Genomic DNA, 13,162 nt, shown 5'->3' with positions numbered 1-13,162 from the left:
AAGACTCAGAAATAGACAGATGCCTCTTTGAGGCTTACCTCATTCCTTCTGCAGCCATCTGATCCAAGTTAGGAGTGTCCTTGGTTTCTGCCCAGTTGGCCCCAAGATCCCCCCATCCAACATCATCTGCCAAAATGACTATGAAATTCGGCTTGTTCTGAACTGTTCTCTTCTCACCCACACAAAGATCTGAGAGGTGATAAAAGAGCCCAGCTAAACAGCCAGCCAGCAGAAGAAGCATTTTCAGGAACAGAATCTCCATAGTGTCAGGCGAACGCCTCCTGGAGACCTTTAGTGTGCGTGAGTAGGCGGTGGTGGCCTATTCCTGCCGCATGCTCATTTGAGAACTTCCATTGCCGTGCTTTGCTCAGATGTGAGTCAGCTGTTTATTGCCACCCAAAGCAGCCCTGGGATTCTGCAGAGATGCAAATTTCACATCTTTGGATGGTGCTGAAGAGACGAGTCACAAAACTGCGGTATTGACTTTTAATCATTTGGAGATCGACTGAACCATAATCTTCCTCTCTCTTTTCCATTTGCAAACAGCTGACATGCTAAGTGAGATCTTGTAGGAAGTCACAATAATCATATTGTCATTTAATAATTGTGGATTTTTGCAAAATATGCGATTAAAATAACGTCTTATTAATATATGGTTTACTTGTTTTTTTCCCAAGCTTCTTTATCCTGATTACAAACTGTCCATACGGCATGCAATTTTATAAATTACTTAGTCCCAGGAACCATGCAATTTAGATTACTCGTGTTTACAGGAGAATTCTCTATTTTGCCTTGTAAAGTGATGATGCCCATTCTTCAAAAGACTAGACAAAAGTTGAAGTTAAATGATGTCGAACTGTTCTTTGAATTCCATAAGGGGGACACCTTTACATTACAGCAAATGTTCCTGTGCAAGAAAAACAAGAGACAATTAGCACTGGAAAGAGTTAAGCTTTTAGACCCTAATCCTAGTGAGCGTAAGAATTGTTTTTCTATTGCAGAGACATTTCCTTTGCTTTTCAAACACAGTGGTTGCAATTTTGCTGTCAAATCTAAGGTTGCTGTAACTCAACTGATAACTACTCCAATGCCTGGAAACAAACGAAGTGCCCATTTCCCCTAATCACCACATATCAAACCTACATACTCTGTTGTATAAACAATCAAGCCTGACTTCTTCTTATACAATTAAGAATTGAAGATCACTGCAGAAGTAATTTTGCCTAGATTTGCAATGTGATCTCAGAGTTGATCTTTGAGCATGAGGTCATGAGTTCAAAAAAGAATTAGATAAGTTACTGCAGGACAGGTCCATCAATGGCTATTAGCCAAGATGGTCAATCCCATTCTCTGGGTATTTCTAAATATCTGACTGCTAGTAGCTAGGATTGGAAGACAGGGGATAGATCACTTGTTAATTGCCCTGTTCTGTTCATTCCCTCTGAAGATCTGCTACTGGCCACTGCTGGAAGACAGGATTCTGGGATAGATGGGCCATTGGTCTGACCCAGTATGGTGATTCCTATGTTCTTATGTCATGGGGTGTTACTAATCTGCATTGCAGACAGCAAACAGGCAGATAGGATTTATATGCAGACTTTCCACAATTTTTAATAATTTACAAGGACTAAGGTCAATTAGTAAAATTCAGTTTTAAAAATTAAACCTTAGTTACACTGAATAGGCCCATTCCTCACACTGAGCCAGAACATCACACGCTTCCTCTTTTGGAATAGCAGCTTATCCCATGAGCAGTCCTGTTGATATCAGTGGGATCGCTCAAGGAATTCTCTGCATGAGTAAGGGTGTCAGAATTTAGTGCACAGAGAGCAGTGCTGGGCTCACAAACACAGGGCAGGGCAGGAGAGGCTGGAGAGAAGCTGATGTAGTGGCTGTGTGCTGACAGATCGTCACGGAAATCAGGGTGGTAGCTGGGGGCAGATTTGGTCCAAGGTGGCTATAGGAAGGCATGTAAGGCAGAACTAAGGGACCAAATGCCTGTTGCGCTGTCTAGAGAAACTGCCTAGAGTTCTAGTTGGGGAACATGTTGAAAGTTACGGTTTAACTAAACTAATCAGCCAAGATTTACCAAAAATGAGCTGATGCCTAAGAAATCAGTGTGAATTTCATGAGACAGTAACAAGAAATGAGGTGGCAGGAAGCTCCTATAATTTACAAGCCTTCAGGCTATTTATAAAAAACCATCAGCACAAGGACTAATCTGCAAGGACAACAAGAATGATATCAGAGAATGAGACATTCGATTGGGCAAAGAACTGGCTTTAATATCAAATACAGAGAGCAATGAGTATGAGCAGCTTGAAGTGGACAGAGCAAGCTAGCTGAGTCCAGCTAGGGCCAGTATTATGACAGATGTTTCCAGTTGTGTATCAGTGCCCTTGAGAAAAGAATGTGCAGCTGATGATACAAAACTTGACTCAGTCAACACAACTGAGGAGGGCAACAAAATTAAGAATTATCTAGATAAACTCAAAGGAAGAGTAAATAAATGAATAATAAAAACCAAAAGGACCATGAGATGCAGGGTAAAGAGAGAGAAAACACAACAAACACCATGTGTAGGTCAAGATTTCAGCAGCTGGCAGTGGGAAATAAGTCATAATTTCCCAGTCAAATTCATTATTAAGTTTAAAAAGTCTTAGGGCTTCAGTTCAGATCAGCATCTTTCTTTAGTCTTCTAACTTACAATAAAAAATCATCATAATAAATATAACCTTGTGAAGTTATTTAACACCTTTCATCTGAGGCTCTCAAAGCTCTTTACAGACATTCATTCATGAAGTGTGTGAGGTACAGAACAGCCCTCCAGATGCACAGACAGTCTAAGTGATTTGTCCAGGATCACACATGAGCCACTGCCTGAGCCAAGAATAGACCTCAGGAGTCCTGACTTCCATTCGTGTGCATTAACCACAAAACCACAGTCATTCCCTGGTGTATTACACTACCAAAAAGAACCTCTATCAGACAGAGAGCTAGATTAGATTGGTACTAAATTTCCTTCACTTCTGGACAGAATTCCCATTGTAGTGAAACTGACTTATGGAGGCAGAATTCCTTCAGAAAGAAAGTTTTGAACGAATGAGCCCAAATTGTTTCCTGCACGGCTCCGCTGATGAAAGTTTTTCCGTTGATGAAAGTTTCTCCGTTGATGAAAGTTCCCTGACAGATTTTACTGGTTTTCCTATTATCAGCCTCTGGGCTGAGTTGGTTGTTTTAGTTAGGTTTTTTTTTCTCCTAATGAAAAGGGAAGCATCGGAAATAAGTAGGGACAGGATACTCTCTTTTCTCAGGTGAAAGCTGCTGTAGACTGCCGTATGCTGCAGAGCTTTTTAAACATTGCCTTGTGTCCACAGAGAAACATCCCATAAAGTTTGCCAACTTCCATTGAAAAAAAAAATTCCCAGAATAAAATAAACCAATTCTTATAATCTTTTCATAAAATGACTCTGGTTCCAATCAGCCTGAGGGATAGCAAACACTATCAGGTGTCGCATTTGCTACTGTGAACAGTTTCCCATGACGTAACCTCCAAGTGCAAATTTGCCAACACCAAGCGTTCCAGAATCTTGAGACAGGCTTTGAAATCACAAGATTTTAAAAATGAATAAATGGGGCGAGGGGGTTCTTGTTATTTGCTTTCTGGATTTTGAGCGTTTAGGGATCACTTTTTCAAGGTTTTCCCTCAAGCATGAGGGCTAGGCTTGCGTTGTGACTTCAACAAATAGTTGGACTATTCTTTTAGCCATTTTCTGTTTTTTGTCCTGTGCCGCCCTGGGTTGTGAGTGATGGTCAGGCCGACGCATGAGTCTGTGCTCAGTTTATTCTGTTTTTATGTGGCTTGTTTGGCAGGAGAATTTTGCTGCGGTGCATTTGGGGTGCCAGCCCTTGTGCCCTGTACCCCTCCACTTTGGTGGGGCTGCCCTAGAGTAATAGAGGTACGGTCGGCCTCCCTACTATCCGCTGTACTTCGCTGTCGAACCCCATTCACCCCCACACCAGCGCTCCGTGATCAGATACTGAATGAGATCAGAAGCCATATAGAGGTGACCGAAGTAGTGCTGGCAATGTATGACGCAAAGCAGAGATAGGCAGGTCATGTAGTCCGCAGGCAAGACAATAAGTGGACAACTTGCATCAGTGACTGGATCCCCAGGGACCACAAGCAATCGCTGGGCAGACTGAAAATGCGCTGGGCCAGTCCCATGATAAAACTCTTTGGCCAAAAATGGAAAGAACATGCTTGCAATGAAACAGAAAGGTGTGGCGTCGACTTGCATTCGTGGAGGGATGGACAAGGACAAGCTGGACAAAGGTGACAAAGGTGACGAGGGCTACAGACTTATGCTTTTATTTAAAAAAAAAAGAAAGAAAGCTGACATTCTCATGTAATCCCGTGACTCCAGAAACATGTCTACACTAGAAAGGCTTTGCTGGTATAGCTACACTGGTACTGTATGGCACTAGGAAACTCTCCTAGTGGAGACATAGCTCATACCAGCAGAAAAAATCTTTTGCCAATATAGCTTATGCCACTCCCCAAACAAAACAAGCTATCCCAGCAAAAGGACTTTTTTTGTCAGTATTACTGTATCTACACTAGAATTTTTTTGCCATTTTATAAACATTGTAGAGAATTACATCCTAATCGACATTATTATACTGGAAAAAGTACCTTCGGTAAACCTGGCCTAAGTGTTTGGAAGATTGGGGTTAAAAGCAGCAGCAGTTGAAGGTTATTAGCCTATGCAGGCTGGTTGTGGGTCTGTATGAAATAAGCTGGTGTCCCTCTTCCAATTCCCAATAATGGGCAAGTGTCCACTACACAAAAAAACAACTGACCTTCTTAGGCAAGATTCTGATCACATTTACACTGGCGTAAATGTGGAGTATTCCACTAACTTAAGTACAGGGACTCTAGATTTACACTGAAGCAGCTGACAGCAGAATCCTGTCCCTTGTTGACTCCCCTTTCACCCATGGTCAGGTTAGGGTGGCACATTAGGAGGTCAATGCTGGGGGAAGCTGACACCAAGGCTGCAGTGGATAGACCTGTTCTACGGACAGAAGGCTCTGGTCTCCAATGCAGGTTCTAACACCCTTCAAAATTGCTACATTCCTTTTTTTAAAAATATCTTGAGGATTTTGTAACCACTTTTTTAAAAGTCCACGGGAAACTTGGTCACACTCACAAATCACCTCTTCTACCATAACCAATTCTTAAACTATATTTGAGTCCTTATTGGAAACAGTGCCTGTAGCCTGTACTCATCAGAGAGGAAGATCACACTGATACTATTGTAAAAGGACTGAACTAAGAAATGTAGTTTGTTCACGGCTGTTCAGAAAACCTTACTAAAAACACCAGAAAAGAAATCGTATTGACATTCTGAGTTGACACACAAAGCATGGTTTGCAGAAACTCTCCATGCACATTACATCCTAGCCACATGTATGCCAGTCTTCCCATTCTAATAGCACAGTAAGTCAGCAAGCAAAGTAACGCCGAGCATCATGAGAAAGAGCCTAATCTGCATTTCAGAGTAACAGCCTGTGAAAATGTATCCTTTTGTGCAATAAGGGTGCAAAACATGCAACAGCACTCCTAGTTGAAACTGCCCAAGCAAGGTATCTTTTAAAATTGTATCGATGAAAAACAAACCCTGCTGGTAAGATACTTCTGCTAATAAAAGAGCTTATGGCTTTGCCTGATAAATCTCATCTAGCATGAGTGACCTACCGCAATAATATAATGCCACACCCTTGCCTGACCAAACTAACTGCACCTCCATCCCAGAGTGAGCCTGAACTTTTGCCAGATGTGTCGATTGATTGTAGGGAGGTAAGTGGGTATAACATGGCTAACACAAGCAATCCGAACCATTTTCAAAGGACACTGTCTTCTCTGTAATTGAAAAGGAAAAAGTTATTTGAGGCCTATGTCTGTGCATTAGTGTCTGATCAAATTGCTTGATCCTCTGGGCTCTTAGGGTATGTCTACACTGCGGCTGGGAACATGCCCATAGCTGGGGTAGGTAGAAAGGCAGTAGCTATGACGGAGCTAGGGAGCTCAAAATAGTCATGTGGCCATTGTGGCACAGGTGGCAGCGGGAGCTAGCCACCCGAGTTCAGAGCCGCCTGACCCTCTGGGTATGTTTTCAGGCAGCCAACCCGTGACACAAAGTCCACACTGCTCTTTTTAGTACACTAGCTTGATTGGAGCTAGCACATTGTCTCTCCACCCCAGCTGGGAGGCTTGCTCCCAGTTTCAGAGCACATAAACCCTCAAAGGCCATTAACGGAGATGTGGAACAAAGTACAAAGAAACCTAGACATGCCCACGTGGCAGATAAACTAAGCCAAGTTTTCCCTGCCCAGTTACCCTGACCAACAACGAGTCATGCAAACTCCATGTTCAGCAAAGTACTATATAGCATGTGCTTTTCCCGTTGACTTCAATGGGATTTAGGCAGGGGCTCCAGTGCTTTGCTTAGTAGGTGGGGTACTCAAGCACATGGTTATGTGCATCATTGAATCAGAGCCCCCGGCTGAGAAAACAATTGTTCAGAGGCAAGAGGGGGAGGGGTGTCTGACCAGCTCAAAATGCTGCAACCCAGCAGCAAATTCCCCTGCCACAGTGACTCCTTAGAACCACTGCAGAGCTTCCTGGGGACCAAAACTCCACTCTCTTCAAAACGAGACCAGGACAGTTACTGAATTCTGGGGGCTGCGGTTGGCTGTCTTAGCTTGAGCTTTCCTTGACTATCTAAAAATACGTCACTCCGCATTGTTTGAACATAATTCCTTCTTTAACTGCTGTATGATTTGGATGACTGCACACGATCCTGCCTGAGGTTGCATATCTGAAGACTGCACGTTTAAGAGCATGGGGCGGCCACTGTACGGTTGCCACCATAACAAGCTGAGTGTATGGAAGCCTGAAGCCACTGCTGAGCTTGCCCATCCCTGCACAGTTCAGTGGCAAGGCATCAGAAGGCTTTAAAAAGGTGTAAATTATAAATGTGTCTTTATGCAGCATCCTTCAGTTTCTACTAGGAGAGAGAAATGCCGCCCATAAAGCAGCACTTTGCCCAGGTCTACACTGCAATAAATGATTCTTGAACACCAGGGAGCTATATTTTAATAGTGAGGTCAATTCGAGAATCCCCTCCTCAGAAGAGAAGTTGTGCTGTGCTGTGACTAATTAATGGCCACCGTAAAGTAAACCCAAGCAGGTTGGGCCTAGCCAGAGGGGAGAGTAGTAAATGTCTGTATGGTATTTATTTATTTACCTGTACAAAAAACTGTGTCCATTAAACGTCATCAGTCTGCTCTGGAGAGAATGAGTCTTTGGGCCACTGTGAGCTGATCTCTACACAATTCCAGACTGGCCTGGAGAACTGAGCTGTCAGCCAGAACCCAACAACGTGACCCCTTTGAACTGTGCACCTGATCATCCGGCTATGGAAGAATCTGCCTCTTTAAAGCACAGAGGCAGGCTTTTCTGAGCCTGCTTGGTGAGTCCCCCTGAAGTCAGTCCCAAAGGCCTCAGTGACTGACCATCTCCACTACTAAATCTCAGACCACAGGGCGCATGTTGAGCTAATGTGGGTCTGCAGCCCCAAAGAAAGTTTAAATCGGGGAGTAGAGTGTATACCTTAGCCCGAGTCCCCTGGCTTCCAAGCCATTGTGTGTGTACCCTGGGGCTGAGCAGGCCCTTTGACTGGCCTGAAGCGCATGGGCAAGCCATGGAGTGAGGTGCTAAGCTGGTGATGTGGTAGGAGTGCTCCCTGCCACAAGGGAACCACAGGATCCCCAGGAGGGAATGCAGAGTGGGGAGGAGGAGCTGGGTTGGGTGGGATGAACCAGGGGAAGAATGGCTAAGAGCCAGGCACCTCACACCTGTAAATGAATTGCCCTTTCGCCAGACGCCAGCCAGTGCTGAACGCTGTTGACCACCTTCCCACAACTCCCCCATCTCCAAACAGCTCAATGGCCTCCCCGGCCACATCAGCATCCAATTAATTTTATTTTCCCACTTGCTTTCAAAATTACCCAAGAAGCTTCTCCAGCCTGCTCAAAAGACCACTTGCCTCTCTCTCCTCCCCTATCACATTGTGCACCATCTCTCATCACTGCTGGGGCAAGAGCCTGCCCCCCTGCAGCTGCTGCAATCTGGTATAGCCTTCCTTCTCTCCATCATCCTCAGACCTCACCCAAAACTGCACATCTCCCATTTCCCTTATTGCCCTCCGTGAAGTGTGAGACAAGGAAGGCAATAATCTTTTACTGGATCACCTTCAGTTGGTGAGATGGACCGACACAGCTACAACTACACAGTATACAACAACCTGCGACGCGTCGACAGTTTGCATGAACAACACCGCAAAATAAAGTGGGAGGGAAAGTATCAAGGAGAGCAAAGGAAAGGAGCAGAAATAGGGGGAGGAGGAGGCAGGCAGACGTGTGGAAAAGGACTGATGGATGAGCAAGGAAGAGTTCAATCAATCGAGAGGCCAGACAAGGACAGGGCTGCATTCAAGCTTTGCCCAAAGGAAAGGTGATAGCCCTATATTCTTTCTTTTTGTTCTTTATTCTAAGAACACTAGCATGTTATTTTCTCACCTGGAGCAACACATCTCTTCCACTGCCTCAAAACTACTTGCACCGTAGCCAACAGGGTGAATGGGTGGGAGGATAGGGCCATGAACTCTTCAGAAAGGTCCTTTTCATCCAAAGGTTTTGACATATGCTGATGTCTTCAGAGGCTATGCTCTTTGAAGTCAAAGAGAGTTGCCAACTGAAAGTTAATGGGAGTTCCATGAGCTGCCAATTGAAGTTAAAGAAAGCTCAGATTGTTTCTCAATAACATATATCTCTGTGTATGTTTGTGATCATTTACTACCTCTGATCTGAGTGATAGGGACTCTGGAGGGCTTTACCCACTGAGAAATTATACATGCCATATGAGATGCAATGAGCACTGCAGAATGACTTCAGAACTGAATGAAGATCTTGATTTATTTCCTAATTTTTGAAAGTTTATAAACTCGATTCCTTAAAGTTCTTCTGAGTCCCATTTGAACTAGAAAGAGTTATTTGTGTGTTGTAGTTTTATATTTATATTACCATGGCAATCTGGCAAGTTTCCACAGTCCATAAGTACAGCAGAGCAAACAAGATACGTTTTTTTATCCCACTCTGGACTGAATGAAGTATTCCTACCCCACGTCCTATGTAGCTGCAAGCCTCATTCCAGAGCCTGGCAGCTGCAACATAACGCCATTCTAGACCACCTGGCCAGAGCCATCCCACCACCCCTGGGGAAGGTTGCCGTAAACTCCGCCATCCCCGGAACCAACAGCCAATTGCAACTGGATATCGTCATCACCAGTGAGGACCGGAAGAAGATCATCATGGTAGATGTCACTCCGGCCTTCCACGACGCCCAAACTCGAAAGTGTAGAAATACACCCCTCTAGCCAAAACCTTGAGAGCTAAGGGTTACCAGATTCAGACACACGGACTGATTGTCAGAGCCTTGGGTGCATGGGACCTCACTAACGAGCGAGAGCTGAGAGAATGCAGAATCGGTCAACACTACGCTCAGCTGATCCGGCAACTCATGGTGCCGGACGTCATCAGGTGGTCAAGGGACATATACGTAGAACACATCACCAGACATCAGCAATACCAGAAGGGATGAGCTGGCATGCTGGTGAAAAGCGCAATCAGGAAAGTCTCTAACATACTTTAAGAACATAAGAACGGCCGTACTGGGTCAGACCAAAGGTCCATCTAGCCCAGTATCCTGTCTACCAACAGTGGCCAATGCCACATGCCCCAGAGGGAGTGAACTTAACAGGTAATGATCAAGTGATCTCTCTCCTGCCATCTGTCTCCACCCTCTGACAAACAGAGGCTAGGGACACCATTCCTTACCCATCCCGGCTAATCACCATTAATGGACTTAACCTCCATTAATGTACCTAGTTCTTGTTTAAACACCGTTACAGTCCTAGCATTCACAACCTCCTCAGGTAAGGAGTTCCACAAGTTGACTGTGCGCTGTGTGAAGAAGAACTTCCTTTTATTTGTTTTAAACCTGCTGCCCATTAATTTCATTTGGTGGCCCCTAGTTCTTGTATTATGGGAATAAGTAAATAACTTTTCCTTATCTACTTTCTCCATATCACTCATGATTTTATATACCTCTATCATATCCCCTCTTAGTCTCTTCTTTTCCAAGCTGAAAAGTCCTAGCCTCTTTAATCTCTCCTCATATGGGAGCTGTTCCAAACCCCTAATCATTTTAGTTGCCCTTCTCTGAACCTTTTCTAATGCCACTATATCTTTTTTGAGATGAGGACACCACATCTGTACACAGTATTCAAGATGTGGGCGTACCACTGATTTATATAAGGGCAACAAGATATTCTCCATCTTATTCTCTATCCCCTTTTTAATGATTCCTAACTTCCTGTTTGCTTTTTTGACTGTCTCTGCATACTGCATGGACATCTTCAGAGAACTATCCACGATGACTCCAAGATCTTTTTCCTGAAACACTGTAGCTAAATTAGCCCCCATCATATTGTATGTATAGTTGGGGTTATTTTTTCCAATGTGCATTACTCTACATTTATCCACATTAAATTTCATTTGCCATTTTGTTGCCCAATCACTTAAGATTTGTGAGATCTTTTTGAAGTTCTTCACAGTCTGCTTTGGTCTTAAATATCTTGAGCAGTTTAGTATAATCTGCAAACTTTGCCACCTCACTGTTTACCCCTTTCTACAGATAATTTAGGAATAAGTTGAATAGGATTGGTCCGAGGACTGACCCTTGGGGAACACGACTAGTTACCCCTCTCCATTCTGAGAATTTACCATTTATTCCTACTCTTTGTTCCCTGTCTTTTAACCAGTTCTCAATCCATGAAAGGACCTTCCCTTTTATCTCATGACAACTTTCCTCATAGATTGTATTTCTAAAGGGACAACCTACCTAATTCTCAATTACTGAGGGACAATCGCCACTCATTGATATATTTTGCTTTCCACAATCAAATCTCTGTACACTTTTCATGAATGATGCACCCGAGTATTCAGATTCTAATACCTAAACTGTATTGTTAAATCTATTTACCCAAATGTGGGTGATTGCTGATTATGTATTTTACGTATCATATGAGTTTTAAAAACAAACTTTGTATTTGTGGATAATCTAAGTATTAGAACGAGATGTGCAGACTCTTTTCTCAACCTATGTTTTATATAATTTTTTTAACATTAGCTTTAATAAAAAATTTAAATCTGTTACAAGTGGGCAAAAGTCATTGACTGTAAACACAAACAGCAATGATTAATGGTGCAAGGCTCAAGAATTCAGAACAAGAGCCCCGCTTTAAGTTCACAAACAATGCGTGTGTGTAGAGGGATGCTAAAATTTAAAAAACGAGAAGAACCAGAATCTGATTTTATCAAGTACACAGTATGTTCACTTAGAGAACAAAGCACCGAATACCAACATGGATACACAAGGTACATAACGTGCCTCTTTTAATTTAATTTTTCAAGCCCAAAAGGTTCTTTTTCCAGAGGCTAAATAACAGTCTGAAATACAGACTTCTTTGGAGACAGACTCCAAAGAATGGACCTTTTTGAGTCAGGAAAGCTCATCACATCATCAACCAAGTTCACTTAGAAAGCAAAAGCTGAATGCTGGCACAAGATGCCAGACTGGGCAGCTGCTAAGATTCAAGCATTCTGTTTAGCCACAGAACAAGTAGAACCAGCATCGGTAGAATTCGTATGGCTCAGCAACATACCTGCCAATGATCCTGGTTTGGAGGAAAGTTTCTCATTTTAGTCCCAAGGTTACCCTCATTCCACAAAAATTTGGTTTCCCCTCACTTTATTCTGAAAAATTATAGATTAAGAACCGTGGAGCTGAGGCTACCGAGTTATTTACTCTACAGCAGCTTTTGCCAAACTCTGTGTTGCAACTCCTAGAAAGGGTCATAAAAGAGTGCCAGGGCCTGGCGAGATGTTAAAAAAAGAGGAAAGAAAAGAAAATGTAAGAAAGCCAGAATATGTGCCAGCTGAAGAGGCTCCTGTCTTGCAGGGCTAGCTGGGCTCAACTCCCTGCTCCAGGTGTTACGGCTTTGCTCATGGTGCACGGACTCATAACGTCACTCACTCAAATTTGGCTCAACCATTCCTCCATTAGAGGGGCCAGGCCAACCCTGCGTGGTGCTGTGACACAAACCCACATACCAGGGACCAGGCTGCAAAGCCCAGAATGGGGACCCAAGCCTAGTCAGCCCTGCGGGACAGGAGCTACCACTGCCAGGCGAGCACAAGGTGGGCTCACTCTGCAAAGCTCCTGCTCCGCCACGGGCAGAACCTGTTTTTCCAGCCTTTAATTTTCCAACCCCATCACCACCTCTCAGACCCCTCGAGGTCACGTTATCTGATATGAGCCCAAAGGAGGTCACAGCATGAAAAAGTTTGGGAGCTACAGCTCACAGAAGGAGCCATGAGGCATTTTACATTTCTTACATGGATAATTTTGTTGCATCGCTCATCTGGGTCTTTGTCACACGTTGTATCCCACGTTTGGGCCATAGCAGGGTGAGGGTTACACCCAGCAATGTGCCTCAGCCTCAATGGTCCAGTCAATCTTTTGACTCTGCTTTGAGGGTATCATCTAAGTTCATGACCAGGGCACCTGTTGGATGGTTCTTTGGGCAACTGGACTGAGACCAACAAACATGTTTCCGTAGTGTCCACATCCTGTTTAAAGTTCAAAGCAGCTAAGTTCTTTGGGACAGTTTGTTCTGCGTTTGTACAGCACCTGGCACAACAGGGTCTTACGCCACGACTAGGGTTCCAAAGAGTTACAACAATACAAACAAACAAACAACAATATTATCTGTAAGGTAGTATTTTATGACCTATTTTATGATCAGATCCTGCCTATTTTATGACCAGATCATTTTTCTTTGACATGAAAACCAAGGGAAAGCTTTAAAACAATTAACAAAAAGTTATCTGTTTTTTCTAATGATTAAGAGTGAAATCTGCACTCAGGCTTTTAGTCTGCTTGTTAAGGCTGCAAAATGAGACCTACCATTAT

At 43.6% G+C, this 13,162-nt stretch overlaps 1 protein-coding gene across 13 annotated transcripts in view; it reads right to left on the bottom strand.

Moving 5' to 3' along the window:
* Positions 1-13,162, bottom strand: part of ARSG (arylsulfatase G) — an 80,963-nt gene that overhangs the window by 47,668 nt on the left and 20,133 nt on the right. For 10 of the 13 annotated variants that reach the window (XR_003996590.1, XR_003996589.1, XM_030534159.1 and 7 more), the window contains exon 2: positions 39-907. Coding sequence is in view for 9 of the 13 variants with exons in the window: in XM_030534159.1 (XP_030390019.1) it covers positions 39-262 (224 nt within the window). In the remaining 4 variants the exon portion in view is untranslated. Of the gene's footprint in view, positions 1-38; positions 908-8,646; positions 8,822-13,162 lie in introns of those variants that run through there. The other 3 variants (XM_030534157.1, XM_030534156.1, XM_030534149.1) reach the window with 2 other exon arrangements.

Source organism: Gopherus evgoodei, chromosome 15, assembly GCF_007399415.2.
Source record: "Gopherus evgoodei ecotype Sinaloan lineage chromosome 15, rGopEvg1_v1.p, whole genome shotgun sequence".
Classification (NCBI taxonomy): domain Eukaryota; kingdom Metazoa; phylum Chordata; order Testudines; family Testudinidae; genus Gopherus; species Gopherus evgoodei.
This window is presented reverse-complemented; position numbering and strand designations above follow the sequence as displayed.